This window comes from Stegastes partitus, unplaced genomic scaffold (genome assembly GCF_000690725.1).
Source record: "Stegastes partitus isolate 25-593 unplaced genomic scaffold, Stegastes_partitus-1.0.2 Scaffold213, whole genome shotgun sequence".
NCBI classification, from domain to species: Eukaryota; Metazoa; Chordata; class Actinopteri; family Pomacentridae; genus Stegastes; species Stegastes partitus.
The window spans coordinates 632,653-649,690 of NW_007577944.1; the positions used below are offsets into that span (position 1 = coordinate 632,653).

Below are 17,038 nucleotides of genomic sequence, written 5' to 3' on the forward strand. Positions count from 1 at the left end.
AAATTGTCAAATTCACCAAATAGGTTAAATGAAACTATAAAATCACTCATGTTTTTATTGCTGTCTTGCCGTTGTGATAAATAAACTGAAATAACGTATATTAACGTATGTTCTGAGTTTCTGTTGCCACGGTTACCAACTACCGTTTGAGTCAGCGCATTAATTTAGAACAATCAGGTTATTTGACCGGAACTTCTTTATAGGTGTCCTATATCACTTTTTAATGGACACCCTGCAGCCAATCAGAATCGAGTATTCACCCAGACCATGGTATAACAAAATTTAATCATCTGTTCATTGTGCCCTTATCAACATTTCACAAAAATTTCATGAAAATCCGCTTATAACTTTTCAAGTTATCTTGCTAACAAACAAACAGATAAACAACGGCTAAAACATAACCTACTTGTCGAAGGTAATAATTTCAACTTACATATTGAACTTTAACTTCTGAAAAAATGCTGTCATTAGGCTTCTTGTGAATTCAAATATCTAACAATATCAGCATGCATTGCAGATGCATGGGTGGAGAAACACAATGAATTCAGAGGCTTCCACACATGTGTACAACATGGTGCAATTAAGCAATTAATATCCGATGCTAGATAGGCCCAGTGGATTTTGATATTGTATCAACATGGCAAGAGTAATAAATCTACATAGATGTCCATAAAGTTCATTGGTGAAAATATGGCAGAGGCTTCAGTCACGGAGACCGCTGGCTGGTGTTGGTGGTGCAAAATACACTGCAACCTACTGGTAGGCTAAGGTCTAACATAGGTTACTATTTTAAAGTGAAAAATACTATATTTTAAATAGACATTGCCTTATTGATTACCATGATCCTAAAGTTGGAATTTACAAAGATCCCACCATCAATAAGATGCAAAGGATTGCTTAGTTTAAACCATCTAACGGATGGGAATCGTTTGGGATTTCCAATGAATTGCTTCGAATGGTTTGCCAGAACTTCCTCAAGGCCAACCGAAAGTCCTTCTCCATAGCCTCCCTGAACTCCTGCCACACCTGAGTTTTAGCTTCCGCAAGCGCTGCAGTTGCAGCCCTTCTGGCCAACCGGTACCTGTCTGCTGCTTCAGGAGACCCCCGCACCAACCAGTCACCTTCTTCAGCTTTATAGCTTCCTTCACCGCTGGTGTCCAGCGGGTTATGGGGTTGCTGCCATGACAGGCACCAGTGACCTTCTGGCCACAGCTCCTAATGGCCACTTCTGCAATGGAGGCTTTGAACATGGCCCAACCCAACTCCATGTCCCCAACCTCCGCTGGGATACAGGAGAAACTTTTCCGGAGGTGGGAATTGAAAACCCCATGGACCTTCACCACACGTTTGGGTTTACCATTTCTGTCTGAATCCAATTCACCACCAGGTGGTGATCCGTTGACACCTCTGCTCTTTTCCTCACTCGAGTGTTCAAAACATACGGCCGCAGGTCTGATGATGCAACTACAAAAGTCGATCATCGACCTTTGGCCTAAGGTGCTCTAGTAACAGGTACACTTATGAGCAAACTTATGTTTGAACATGGAGTTTGTTATGGCCAGTCCATAGCTAGCGCAGAAGCCCAATGACAGAACATTGCTCAGGTGAGATCAGGTAGGCCGTTCCTCCAAATCACACCCCTCCAGGTTTCACCGTCATTGCCCACATGAGCATTGAAGTCTCCCAGGGGAATGATGACGGCACCCCTTCCAGACACCACCCAGTGACTCCAAGAAGGCCAGATACTCTGACTGCTGTTTGGTGCATAGGCACAAATGACAGTCAGCGTTTTCTCGTCCGCAACATGCAGTTGCAGAGAGGCAACCCTCTCATTCTCCGGGGAGAACTCCAACAAGGCTGCGTTCAGCCGGGGGCTTTTGAGTATCCCCACACCCATCCGGCGCCGCTCACTCTGGACAACTCTGGAAAAGGAGAGAGTCCAGAACACCTTGCTGTGCATGGAGGTGAGCCTGACTATATCTAGCCAATAATGCTCCACCTCCTGCACTAGCTCAGACTCCTTCCCCGCCAGTAAGGTGACGTTCCACATCCCCAGATCTAGTCCACGCCAACAGGGGGCGGTACGCCAGGACGTCTGCTCTTGCCTACCACATGATGGACAGTGGCCCCGTGATGCTTGTTTGGGCTGTGCACGAACGAGCCCCACAGGGCCCCAAGGCTCGGCCACCAGACACCCTCTGGCGAGCTCTCCCTCCGGGCCTGGCTCCAGGAGGAGGCTCTGGTTTCCCTGGTCTGGACAAAGTGGCGGCTTTGCTTTGTTTAGATGTCATCACGGGTCTGTGAAGAGCTCTTTGTCTGGTCGTTCCCTCAGAACCAATTTGCCTTGGGAGACCCTACCAAGGGCTAATGCCCCAGACAACATAGCTCCCAGGATCACAGTGACACTAAAACCCCTCCACTGATAAGGTGAAGATTCCTCAGGGGTTGTTCTTAGCAGTGTTTGGAATTTCTTTCAGGCTGTTCCCCAACAGGTTTACAGGAGAAAAGGGATTGCATATAAAGGATTCTATGTCAAACCAAAGGAAATCTGAACATTCATTGACTCATGAGGAGATAATCCAGGCTTGAGTGGATAATATAATGTAAGTCCCATCCACCTAACTCCTTTGGAAGTTGTAATTTTGCTAATTTAATCTTTGCTTTCCTGCCATTCCAAATAAAGTCTGACACTTCTTTATTTATATTTTTAAAACTTTGGGAAGTACTGTCATCTTGATGAGGTTATTTCTGCCAAGGATGACATAGGGAGGCTCTTCCATCTAGTTAACATTTCTTGGACACTTTCAATCAAAGGGTTAATATTTTCTGCATATAACTAATTCATTTGGGGGTGATTCTAATTCTTAAATAATTAAACCCAGACGGAGTCCAATGAAAGGGCTGAATATAAACTGGTTCAGTGTTAAAGTTATTGTCCAGGATAAGTATTTCTGACTTATTAAAATGTACTTTATATCCAGATATTAAGCTGAATTCTTGTATACAGTTAGTCAAGGCTACTAATGATTTAGGGGGGTTTGTTAATGTCAAAGTATATCATCTGTATTCCCTAGCCAATGCTAATGGCTCTATAGCCAGGGCAAACAAAGTAGGAGAGAGCAGACTTCCTTGAGCTGTACCTCTTTTCACTTTAAAGGGAGCACACAACAGACCATTTGTCAAAACTGAAACTGTAGGTGAATCCTCTATGCTCGACGCAGCGCAGCTTGAATCAGGCTGTAACTCCTCTGGTTTATCAGAACTGAAAATAGACAATTTTACAGCCAAACGCTTTTCTCTTTTTTAGGCATATTAAGCAACCAAAATTGAGTCGTAGGCGAAATCAATTTATTTTCAGTAGAACAAAGTCTTTTTGATAAAGTTGTCTGTATCAAGATGCGATGTCAGGCATGCAAGTTTCAAGCAAATGTATTAACAAAAGCCATTTTTTTATTATAAAATCATTCTCCCATTCAAATACAGACAAAGTAAGCATTTTGATAGTGTTCTATGACTCCTGGTTTGACTTAGCGAAGAGTGAGTCCCGTCACATAGTTCACTTATACAATAACAGAGGTCATTTTTAAGCTGCCGATTCTTATTTTTATGGCTAAGGTAAAACAAAAGCTTTCAAAGGGTTAGGGTTAGGCAGGGGACACCCTGGACAGGTCGCCAGTCCATCGCAGGGCCACACTTAGAGACAGACAACCAAGCTCACTCACAGTCACACCTACGGACAATTTAGAATCACCAATTAACCTCAACATGTTTTTGGACTGTGTGGGAGGAACCCGGAGAACCCGGAGTGAACTCACGCTGCACGGGGAGAACATGCAAACTCCACGCAGAAAGATTCCGCCCCCACCGGGACGCGAACCGGCAGCCGGCAGCCTTCTTGCTGCGAGGCACCACTGAGCCACCTTGCGCCCACAGAACGTACATTTATTTTCAATTTCAAAAAAAATTTGCATGAATATTTTTCATACATATTGTCCAAAACATTAATGTGTACTTGTTTAACTTCATCATTAATACAGAATTTATACGGTAACACCCAAAGCGGACAAGGTCAATAAAAACATGATGCTGCGTCAGCACGCCAGACGGCAGAGACGTCGAGACGGCGTGACGTGGCCACCGGGACCGAGCGAAGATGGCTGCTCCCGGCACAGCATCGCTGGAGCGCACAATGAAAGTGACGGATAACTTTATCAAACCCGTTCACATGACCACACAGAGCAGAGAGTCTTTGTCGGCAGATCCGGAGAAACTACGGGACTATGTAGTGGATTTTCTGGGCGAACAGGAAGGCTGCGAAATCACATTCCTGACCAACGTTGGCGACCTGCTGCAAAGCCTGAGAGCGGAAAACAGCGCACTGGAAGAGCAGGTGAGCCGACAGCTGTGACAAAAAAAGCATTTCCGGACGCGTGTAAAACCGGACATGTCTCTCTTCTTATCGCCTTGTATGTTTAGTAAGACTTTGTGGAAACGGAATTTAAATAAGATGGTTTTCTTCGTTGCATCAGTGACACTACACGTTTACTGATGATGTCTCTGTAATCAGGCTGCAGCTGCCTCATAAACTCATGCTTCGCTATAGGCTGTGTTTGTTTGTTTTGAAGCCTCCAGTGCGGAACGTTGCCGCCGCGATCGTTGTGCTAACTGGAATCCGGACGGGGTTGGCAGGAGCACACAGGCATGCGTAGCATATGTGTAGCCATACGGTGGAGGCGTGTCAATCACAAGGTAGCCCTGCCCCCAAGCTGCCTCAGAGTCAGAATCAGAAGCTTTTTATTGCCAACTGAGCGGTGAAGGAGATGTTGCACAGCAATGACAAGACAGGAGTAAATATAGAGTCTAAATCTGAGAAATCCCAAATAAGATATGTGAAAGAAAAGTATGAAAGTACTACGTAAATAAAAAAGAGACATAAACTTGCCTTAACCAAGTAATAAATTAGGAAACAGTTAAAATTACAGTACAGTATTGCACATGTAAAGGTAATGCACAGAAGTGGTGCAACAGGAGTCTGTAGCGGTTTACTGACTGTTTATACCTGAATACATGAACACCACGCTTTGTTAGAGGAGATTTAAAACCAGCAGCGGAAACCACAGAGTCTGTGCTAACACTTTGTTTTCAGATTACTACTACACAGCGACCAGATGGACCCTACCAGATGCAGGTGTAGCCCACTTCCATGGCCAGCCTTTTTAACATTTATTAGGTAGTCTGAATATGTAATACAGATGTCCACAATTAAATTCTTCCTAGTCTAAATGAACATTTCAGATATCCACAATGTAATTCCTCTTTCCCCATTGACGTGTACAGGGTTTCTCATTACAGATATCTGTAATTCACTTATGGATAGATGTGGATATCTGCAGCTAGATTATGACTATCCATAATTCCATTCTGAGATATCTACAATTTCATTCTGACTCGTCACAATTCCAAATCAAGATATCTTCAACTCCCCTCCCTTAAAGATATATATCTGTTACGGCATTTGTAGATATCTTTAATTTTGTCATAAGTAGTCAAAATGACGGTATAGATATCTGGAACTGGAAGTAGTCAGAATGAAATTGTAGATATCTCAAACTAGATTCATGGATAGTCATAATTTAGTTGCAGATATCTGTTATCAAGTTACAGATATCTATGAATGAATTGTGGTTAAAGATATCTCAAATTTGAGATATCTCTAACTTTTATTCTGACTAGTCAAAATGTAATCACAGGTATCTTGAAGCAGAGTTTTGACGAGGCGAATTGATGTTGCAGATATCTGTAATTACAGCAGCAGCAAGCCCCTGCTCCTACCTGTTCCTCGGCTCTGTTAGCTTCTGTTCCCTGCCGTCTGAGCAGCAGATCTCCTCCAGACCTGCACCAGGATTCATTCATTTCCTAATAAAACTTTGCTAAAAACCATAGCGCTCCTCCTCCAGTGTCCCTGGGAGACTCCCCAGCATTCACTCGACTTTACGGAAACTATCAGCGTCCGTTTTGGGGTCGTGGAAATCATGAAAACGTGGTTTTTGAATCACGTTCTACCGGCAACAAATGCAGCCAACACCGAAGCTAAGCATGTTCACCTAGAAACTGTGGTGTACCAAAGACTGTCTTCTGGGGATTCATGTGCACCAAACCAAAGGAACCAATGTGGTCTGTACGATCATCCGGAATTGTTTTCTGTTTCAAACATGTATGGCTGAATTATTGCAATATCACAACTTGCCACTATGTAGTCCAGAGGAGTAGCAGAGGGATAATGAGCTCGTGTGATTGATCTCTGGTGAGTGGGGAGGAGTGGGTGGACAGAGAAATGGGGATTTGACAGATGTACACATTCTCAAGGAAGCAACAGTGTAGACTTATATCTCAGGTATTTAAAGACAGGAAGGGATTTGTTTCATGGACAAAAAATCTGAATACAGTCGTGACTCGATAATCCGACACTAAATGTAAAACCTTCTTATATGTCGGATAGCAAGGCTGTCAGATTGTCAAGGGTCGGAATTTCGAGTCATGACTGTGCCTAACTCTTATACACAAAGATGAGTTTTCAGGAGTTTTTTCAATAACCATGGAGAAATTTAAACTGTGCTTTTCAACGAGTGCAGGGTGATGTGGCCAAAAATATTTATCACGATATAAATGAGAAGATTTCGGCTAACGATATAACTGACGATGGAACCGACGCCAGACAAAATATCTTGAAACTGCACAACTTTATTAGTTCAAATAAAAAGAAGGAAAAAAAAATCCATTTAGCAAGCAGCTGTTTTTGATGTGCATTAAGTTGTAATGTACCAAAATAAATAGTGCATCAGTTGTAAATTGCTATCCACCACAACGACCGAATACTCCGATATCCGGGTGCAGCTCTACTGTGTCAGTTAATGCACTGCATTCGCCCTCCTCCTCGGTCGCCATCATGCTTCTGCTCCATGTGCATTAGACCGGACGAAAACAACGGCACTGCATGTTTCACTAAGATTTTATCGCGATATTTCAGTTTCATATCATCCTCTAACATTTCACAAGTGTTACTGTCCACAGTATGATATAGTCCAGCTCTATTTGCAGCTGAATGCAGGACTTGTGTAATATCTGTTGTGTCAAATATGAGCTGTGGCTCTGCTATCTGTATCATTCAGGTTCTGACTGTATCCAGCTCTGTGCCTCCTAAAGTCTCTGAAGCGCTGATGGCTGCAGAGAGGGCCAGGTGTTCACTGGAGGACCTGCTGCAGAGAGACCAGCTCATCTTCAACATCCTGCATCAGGTAGAGCTACTACTGATCATAGAATATAATGGGGCCAATACAGTCCTTGTGGGTTCCTTCTTGCCCTTGCCAACCGCTTGGTCAGAGGAAGTCCAGAGGCTACTTTGTGTTGTTCGGTTCTCTATTTAAATTCGTAAGGTCTATAACTGACTATGTTAAGGCTGTGAGGTGACATATGTTGTAAACTGTGCTATACAGATATAATTGAACTGAACTTCCGGTACCCACGGACAAATACGTGTAACTTAATTCAGCACTTTTTTTTTTTCTTAAACACGTTAAACATTAATTTACACATTTCAGAGTGTAAGAAGCATCTTAAATCTCAAATGAGTAAAATTAGTGATCAGTCTTATTGATCTCAGAAACAAATGTTGGACATACAATTAGCAATGTCCACCACGATGTGACAGCTGTTGGGAGGCGTTTACAGCAACTCTTCATAATGCAATGTAAAACTAACAAATCAAAGCTAGCTGTACAAAATAGGAAACAGACAATTTGACTAAACATTCACACACGAAGACAAAATTGTTGGTACCCCTCGGTTAATGAAAGAAAAACCCACAATGGTAACAGAAATAACTTGAATCTGACAAAAGTAAAAGTACATAAAAATTCTATGAAAATTTATCAATGAAAATCAGACATTGCTTTTGAACCGTGGTTTAACATAATTGTTTTTAAAAATAAACTCATGAGACAGGCCTGGACAAAAATGATGGTACTCTTAACTTAATATTTTGTTGCACGACCTTTTGAGGCAATCACTGCAATTAATCATAGACTTCTCATGAAGTCCACTTCGGCTCAAACAACGATGGATGGTGCGATCTGACACTGATATACCTTGACCTTGGAGTTCACCTTTAATGTCTTTGCAGGTTGTTCTGGGCTCTTTTGTTAACATTCGTATTATCCATCTCGTTCATTTGTCATTAATTTTCCTCCTGCGGCCACGTCCAGGGAGGTTGGCTACAGTCCCATGGATCTTAAATTTCTGGATAATATGTGCAGCTGCAGTCACAGGAACATCAAGCTGCTTGGAGATGGTCTTATAGCCTTTACCTTTAACATGCTTGTCTATAATTTTCTTTCTAATCTCCTGAGACAACTCTCTCCATGGCTTCATCTGGTCCATGTTTAGTGTGGTACACACCATGTCACCAAACAGCACAGTGACTACTTGTAATCCTATAAATAGGCTGACTGACTGATTGCAAGTTTGTAGACACCTGTGATGCGAATGAGAGGACACACCTTGATTGAACATGTCCCTATGGTCACATTATTTTCAGTCTTTTCTAGGGGTACCATAATTTTTGTCCAGGCCTGTTTCATGAGTTTACTTTTTAAAATAATTCTGTTAAACCACGGTTCAAAAGCAATGTCTGATTTTCATTGGTTAATTTTCAAAGAATTTTTATTTATTATTACTTTTGTCAGATTCAAGTTATTTCTGTGACCGTTGTGGGTCTTTCTTTCTTTAACCGAGGGGTACCAACAATTTTGTCCATGTGTGTAAATTGAAGTGTACATGTCTGCTGTTACCAGGGTGGCAGCAGCTGACATGTTGTTCAATATACAGACATGCTGACAAGTTTAACCCTAACCCTACATCATGCTCCGTGACAGGACGTATTGAGATTGTTGTAGCAATGCTCGATTGTGATTTCATTGCAATCAGAAGGACAAAAATGCAACAATTTAAATGTAAATCTTGTTCTGCCTTGTTGTACAACACTGTAATGAGGGTCTTTAAACAATAAAATGCTGAGAATTAATTACTATTTATTATAAGATGGTGTTTTTGTAATGTGTTAAAATCGATTGTGAGCAATAAACAAATTACACTGTGAGGACAAAGTGTGACCGCCAAACTACGTATATCCCTGTTTCACTGCTACGGAGCCGTCAGCGGCAGACTTCAGAGAGTCTTGCCGACATCAGGCGGCTCTGGGCGGCTACTGTGAGCACTGACCGCCGTCACAGCTGTCAAACCGGCAACAATTTTGGAGATGTGACCGTCCCGGTTTGACGGTCACCGTCAGATAAATGGGATAAATGGCTATCTGAAGTCCACACAAGTCCGGTCTGATGCAGACTCGATAATGTGGGCGGAGCGAGAACACATTCGGGCATTTCATCCGTACTTGGTCAGATGCGTACTTAGAATTGGGACGGTACTTGGTCTCAGACTAATGACGTTTCACAAGTCTGCAAGAACGCAAGTACGGACAAGTACGCACATTGAGAAACGGCCAATAACGTTCTCTTTTTGTTATTGTGTTGTGAGTAATATGTTGTTGTCCATTCCCCAGCACCAGCAGGTGGCCCAGCCTTGGATGGATAATCTTAACCAGACATGCGACCAAGTCGACACGATAGAGAGACACATGAAGTATCTACGGTGCCTTCAACACATAGAGGAGCTCAGGTACTGTAAACGGGGATAAAGAGATGGGAAGAGATGTGTGAACAAACATGGAGTCGAAGATGGAAGCAAAGCACAGCCTGGACTATTGTGAATTAGTAATCTAAGTTATTAATGTAAGTTTTACATTTGGATAGACACAGGTAATCAAATCTACTTTGACATCACAAGACATACTGTAGTTATTTTTTAGAATAGAGAGCTGTGGTGTAGTATATACATCAGATTTAATAGAATCCTGTTACAGACTAAAGGCAAATCAGCATTGAGTCCTACATTCCTGCAGCACTAAGGCTGTGTTCACACCTGGTATTAACATGTGTCTTGGGTGATCCAGATATCATTAGACAGCTGTAAGTGTGTCAGTTCACAGTAGACATTAAAATGTGTCTCATGCATCTCAGATGACTGGTTGGTTCTCACTGTCCTGCTGAACATGCAAGTAAACACATCATTTCTGTTTGAAAGACCAAACGGCCTGCATGGATTCAGTTTAGACCCATGATGAGACACACAGGCTTCACACCTCATGTCACGCTACACTTTAGCCTTCTGTAAAGTTGAAGGACTATGAATGGCCACTGCTACTGGATCTGATGCAGGACTCTTCATTTGTGTTCGGCTGTTCTACGATTTGGCCCAGGACTGATTCCACGACTAAAGGAACTTGGACATGTGTAGCTCAGACCAACTCTGAATGTAACTTGATTGACTGGATCTAAAGCAGTCCTGGGCACCTACACACCTGTTCTGTCTTCTTGTCTTTGTCATTGGCGTTAACAGGCATCATGGGGGATCCATGATGCCTGTTAACGCCAGGTGTGAACAGGGTAGACGATACCCACTGTACTCCGTTATGCAAGGCTTTTGGTTGGTATTGTTAACTTAGTTCCCAAATCTGGACTTCAATGATAGATTGATTTAAGTAAGGTGAAAAGAAGAATGAGAAATACATGAAAACATGAATCAAACCTGCTCAGGACAGAGAAATCAAAGCAATAGCGTTAGTTAGTGGTCTGTCAGCGTTGCTCTTGTGCTTCTGAGAGACTTGTTTCCTCCCCTGTATCATGTCTGCAACAGAGGCACTGATGTGCAAAGTGTTGTGTTTTTGCAGTGCTGCAGTCCAACAGTGTCTGATGACCAGCAGTATGTGGGAAGCCATAAAGGCAGTCGACAGCATGGCAGTGCTGGACTGTGGACTGAACCAGTCCGGATGTTCTCACCTCCAAGACTTCCTCCAAGAAACACTTCGCTTCTGGCACAAAATCATCAAGGATCGACTGGCCGGGTACATCTCCCATCATCTAGCCCTCACAGTTCAGAAATGCAGAGCTGCATACTGTATCACCACACTGCACTGACTGTATGGACTAAATCATTTTCTTGAATTCTTTCACAGTGATTTTGAGAAGATATTGGTTCAGCTCCATTGGCCGATCATCTCCCCTCCTACTCAGTCGCTGACACCAGCTGCTAACTGTCAGGAGATCAGCAGCCAACTGGAGCTGCTCGTCACACAACTGCTGGCCTTGCAGACCTCGTATCCTTCCATCCAAAGGTGTACAGAAGCTACAAATTATATTTATATTAAACTTGCAGTACTCTCCACAAAGATGCATATTTGTTTGCCATGTGCTACACTGCTTTTAGTTTGTAATCAAAAATTCACCTTTTATGACACATTGGACCATAATGCGGTTACACAGGCTGGGGTAGTCAGTTTGGTGTGTTTAAGTCGTGACTCGATAATTCAACACAAAATGTAAAACCTTCTTCTATGTCGGATAGCAAGGCTGTCACATTGTCAAGACGGAGGTCAAGATACAAGGAGGGCTTTGATGCTTGAAGGCTCATTTGTTGTTAATAGTCATTGTTCATAGTTGTTATAATGACTAGTGTATTATTAGAACACTATGCACCGCTGGATTTCACTCCGAACTGACCGGTGCGCTTGCGCATGTTCCAGCCACTTCCACCCCGGGTGAGCACGGGATAGAAGTGGTTCTGTTTCCACTATCGGTGGTGGCAGGGTAGTGGCAGATACACTCCACCGTTACATCCATGTTTACTTCCGTAAACACTGAGCATGCTCACTGCGTGTGACGTCGCTGTGTCCTCTTCTGCGCATGCGGGACACTTTTGGGTCGTATGAAGTTCACACAGCAGATCACATACAAGTCGCATTAAACTGGAAATGTGAACGAACTCACAAAAAAATCGGATTTCACAAAGAACACCTGAATTGAGCATTAAGTCCTGCAGTCCGAACGTAGCCAGTGAAGGTGTATTTGTCCCGCACTAAGTAGCAAGCATTAGCATTAGCACTGGTTTTGCTAGCATGCAGCAGTCATTATCACTATTCAATTCAATTTTATGTCTGTAATGCCATTTCACAGCATATGTCATCTCATAACACTTCACATAGCAGGGTTCTCGCCAGCGTTATAACAGCGTAGCGGCCCATTACGCTGTTATAATGGGCCATTACGCTGCAAATTGGGCCGTTATGCTGTTTTCGTGGATATCTAGCAGGAAAATATTCAACAACAAGCGCCGATGCAGTTTTTGTATCGTTGTCTTCGCTGCTAGCGCTGCTATTTGCTAGTGTATTCACTGCTAACAGTTAGCAGCATTCGCTAAGACCCCCCGAGGTCAATGACAACGACTTCTTCTTCTCTCTAACCCCCTCCCGTACGCTGTCAAAAATATCCTGGCGAGGGCCCTGCATAGTAAGGTGACGACCTGTTCTGTTATGAACATTTTTCTCCCTGAATCTCAACACAATCACAAAGTTGTGTCACATAATTCAAGGAATTCGGACAAACAGCACTGACTGATTCTCCACGTTTCCCTCCGTGCAGCTGAAATTCTATTGGCTGTGCGGTCATACATCACAGAGCACAGTGGTCAAAGTTAACCAGATTTGAACTCTGACTGCGGGGAGCGTGTAGCCTCTCCGACTAGCAGGCTGTGCTCGTGCTTTGCTCAGCACAGCGGCATGTTGCGCTGTGCAAGTAGTAGACATGAACGAGTTTCACAGTGCGATTACAAAGAACACTCCTTTATACCCACTGCCATCTCCCTCCTAGACTCTGGGAAGAAAAGGCAGTTATATACAGAATTCCTTACAGTGTACTCATGTTTTCAGTTGGTATTTATGTGCTAAATAAAGGCATGTCCCTGCTGCCTACCCAACTGCCCCAATGGGGACAAGTACTGTTGAATGATAGTGTCATTTTACAAAGATTTTCATGGTCCTAAAAAGTTGCACGACTCAGGCTTCCAGCAGGATTGCAGCTTTGGAACACCGTATGTGCTTTGTTTCTTTAACTCCCCCTGGCAGTGATGACCTCATATCGCAGAAGGCTTCGTCCTCAGGTCAAGCTCCACCTTCCACCCATCCTGTTTCTTCAACCATGCATCTGTCCAAAGCGCCTCCCCTCTGCCTGCCCATCCAGATCATGCTGCTGCCGCTCAGCAGGAGGTTCAAATACCACTTCTACGGGAACCGACAGACAAATTCCCTCAGCAAGGTCTGCCACACACAGCACCCATCACACCCGAATTTTCGTTCCGCTAGAGTGGGTGACAACACTTGTAAGGTTGCCAACTCTAAATTTTAATGAGAAATGTTTTTTTTTTTCTTTAAGTACAGTTAATTTTGTCTCCTCTCACACTATTTCTATTCTACATGAACAATTCATACGTAAAAATGTGGGCATTTCTAACATGTCCCAGACCAATATCCATAAGCAATAGTGTTTAGTGGCTCCATATCTGTTGGCTTGAGCTTCTAAATAAGAGTCTCTCCCAAGTAAGAGTGATTTAAGGATCTACAGCAACTTCATCTTGTTTATTTCTTTAAAACGGAAGGAAACTCTAACAAGGGAATGAAATGTACGTATGTGGGCTTTTCACAGTAAAAGCCCCTAGTTAATAAAATGTATGTTGACAGGATGCATTGAGGTCCACGACACTACACTACCAAAATAAAAGTTCTGAAATGTTACAAAAGACTTAAAAGAGACTCTAGAATATGATGGCCTTTCAAAATAAACATGCTGCCTCATGTCCTCCCCCTACACTGGCAAGACAAAAGCTCCCTGATGTCCCAAACGGTACTTCATACTGTCTCACTTCTTGATGGGCACATTATCTGTATGCTTGGGTTTACTTTCAAAATAAAAGACTATACCCAGTAACAGCTTACTGAGCATCTTTATTGTATTTTTAAATTTTGAATGTCTTAATTCCAAAGCCTACAAAAAACATGTTATATCATGTTATAGCAGGACATATCAACTGGCAGAAGCTGATACACACTTACATTTTTGTAGAAATTGTCTGGAGTTTATCAGAATTGATTGTCAGATTGTTGAATGTTTTGGACATCCCATCCCCTTCCACCAGCAGGTCACCAGTCAGAACTGATCTGTCTTTAGTTTCCCATTCTTTACACTATTTGTCAGTTGCCATGTGTACAACCTCATTCAACATTTATTTGAATGTCTTCAAGGATAGACTTTTACTTTGAAAATCTGTTACATCAAATGATGTCTTTTCACTTTTTTTAAAGTGACTGTGCGAAACAGCTCTAAACACTTTTTCCCTGTACCATAGTTGAGGAAACGTTCATAAAAAACTCGGCAAAACCTTACCCTTAATATTGAAAAATCTCAGCAAGTTGTGCAGCAAACTCTTAATTTGTTGATGTTGGTTAGATCTGTAGTTTTTCTAGAGAAAGACTCCACAGTGGTTCATTGTAGAAGTTGTCATTGTCGTCTAAAGTTTTCAACTTCGTAATCATGCTCTGTGTGTGTGTTTTCCAGCCAGAGTGGTACCTCACGCAGGTTCTGATGTGGATGGGGAACAACTCAACCTTCATGGAAGAAAAGATACAGCCTATCCTGGACCGAGCTGGGGCGACTTTCAGTGCTCGGGTATGCTGTTTTTTTTAATAGGCACTGTTTTAATCCAAAAAGAATCTGTTTTTCGTGCTGAAGTGACCATTGAATAACTGTGAACAAGTGTTTGGAGTGGACAGAAGCCACATTCATGATGGTTGATGCACTACACTAATCAAGACTATTTGAGAGTTTTAATTGACTGTATTAACCCTTTCAACACTGCAGCCAATCAGTTATATTAATTAGAGCTCAAAACCTTTCCCAACATAGTATTTTCTAGGACCTGTTTATGATGTTGTAGAATTTCTACACTATCCTTAGAAATGTTGTTATACAGTCAACAGATATAACTGTACGTGCTTCTGATCACCTGATGGTTAGCTAACACCAACTATTGTGTGTGTCTGTGTGGGCAGGTGGAGTTGTGTCGTGGCTTGTTGTCTGTAGTCCAGGAGAAGGTGGCCAGCGATGCGTCCAGGCTGCTGTATGATGATGTGCTCTTCTGTCACTTGGTGGAGGAGGTGCTTCAATTTGAGAAGGAGCTACGAAGCAACCAGCTGTATCCGGCAGTGCTGCCTGGTCTGCTTCACCTCCTGCTTGAGGACGCAGTCCTTCAGAAGTGGCTCACTGTGGAAAAGAAGAGTAAGTCAGAATGCTTAGCTGCACAAGTGAAGTTTTGTACCACTGTCGTAGTTTACCCCAATATCATTCAGATAGCTTACTATTGTTAAGTTGACTGCTATTATGTTTGTGTTACAATGAGCCCCGGGCAGTTTACTGCACCAACTACACTAACCCGAACTACATCAAGGAAAGAGGGCTTCACTCCTTCAGCTCCAACAACCAGCAATAGTTAAGCTAGTTGTATCTGTACCTGGTAATACAGTGGCACAGTTAATGTCTTTTGCTGATGACAGTGCAATTGTGATAATTTATGTTTAAAATAGCAGCAGTTTTCTTTTTACATCTCAGCACCCAGTCATCTTTGAACTGTTTTTTTTTTTTAGTAATTCTCTTCAATTATTTGTAGTGTTTTTTCATGAGCTCTTGTTTACAGACGACACAGCTTTGGTTTCTCCCAACGCAAATGGTCTGCAGAGTCTTAAATGCTGATTGAGTGCAGCATGAATTGGTCTTCAGTACAAAGAAGACAGCTGTTGTTCAAAGCACTGCCGTGCCAGTAACAGTGAATAGGAATAGGGCTAGACCTGAATAGCCAACTATTCGTTTGCAGTTCTGGAATTGGGATACCAATTTTGATCTCCGAATGTTTTTATTTATTATTGCTTTTGTCAGATTCAAGTTATTTCTGTGACCATTGTGGGTTTTTCTTTCATTAACCAAGGGGTACCAACTGTTTTGTCCACATGTGTTTACCATACATAAATATCACAAATGGGATCAGAGACAAGGGGCAACCCAGGAGGAGTCCACCACCTACTGGAAACGTTACTACAACTGAAACCAGAAGTTTACATCCACTGCATAAAAAGATATAAAACCTTTTCTTTCTCACAGTCTGACATTAAGTCAGACTAAACTTTTCCTGCTTTAGGGCCGTTAGGATTACCAGCATTATTACAATTTGCTAAATGCTAGAATAATGAGAGAGAGAACCTCTATTGCAGGCAAATACATACTTTTACTACTGTGTGAGCGTGATGCTGTGTTGTCACCCTGTTACACAAGCATGCTGCAATGCAAGGAGACCTCGTCTTTCAAAATATGCCAGAATGGGCCCAAACACTGACCTGTAAATTATATACTCTGAAAGCAACAACTTCTATATTGTCTGTATGTACTAAATGTACTACAAATCCCCAAAATTGCACATAACATTTGTTTGTGCTTCATTTTTGCTCATTCATGTAAGTGTATTCATTCATTCATTCATTCATTCATTCATTCGTTCATTCATTCATTCATTCATTCATTATGTCCTTGTCCTGTGGGAAGTCTACTATATTTATTTAGATGTTTTTGTTTTTGGACACAACTACATTGCTCGGACAAAATAGTCGATACAGTAGAATACAGATGGTTGGTATTCCTTCTACAGCTGGCTACCTCACAAGCTGGTATCCACAAAACTCAATGTTAAGAATAAAAAAGGTCAGTAGTAGCACAGGAATGGAGTTTCACACAGTATTTAGGTACATACAGACATGTCACAGTCTGCATAGCTCCAAGTAGTTTCATCGAGTCAGTTAAACAGTGAAATCCATTTCTATCCATCCATTTTCTATACACCGCTTAATCCTCATTAGGGTCGCGGGGGGGCTGGAGCCTATCCCAGCCGACTTAGGACGAAGGCAGGGGACACCCTGGACAGGTCGCCAGTCCATCGCAGGGCCACACTTAGAGACAGACAACCAAGCACACTCACATTCACACCTACGGAC

General features: G+C 42.5%; 1 protein-coding gene across 1 annotated transcript in view; it reads left to right on the forward strand.

Annotated features, from left to right (window-relative positions):
- The first annotated feature begins 4,145 nt into the window (after positions 1 to 4,145).
- Positions 4,146 to 17,038, forward strand: part of rint1 (RAD50 interactor 1) — a 43,158-nt gene continuing 30,265 nt past the window's right edge. Inside the window, exons 1-8 of the mRNA XM_008280921.1 lie at positions 4,146 to 4,390; positions 7,170 to 7,295; positions 9,617 to 9,732; positions 10,844 to 11,017; positions 11,129 to 11,269; positions 13,073 to 13,262; positions 14,559 to 14,669; positions 15,053 to 15,278. Coding sequence (XP_008279143.1) covers positions 4,154 to 4,390; positions 7,170 to 7,295; positions 9,617 to 9,732; positions 10,844 to 11,017; positions 11,129 to 11,269; positions 13,073 to 13,262; positions 14,559 to 14,669; positions 15,053 to 15,278 — 1,321 coding nt within the window. The 5' untranslated portion in view covers positions 4,146 to 4,153. The remainder of the gene's footprint in view (positions 4,391 to 7,169; positions 7,296 to 9,616; positions 9,733 to 10,843; positions 11,018 to 11,128; positions 11,270 to 13,072; positions 13,263 to 14,558; positions 14,670 to 15,052; positions 15,279 to 17,038) is intronic.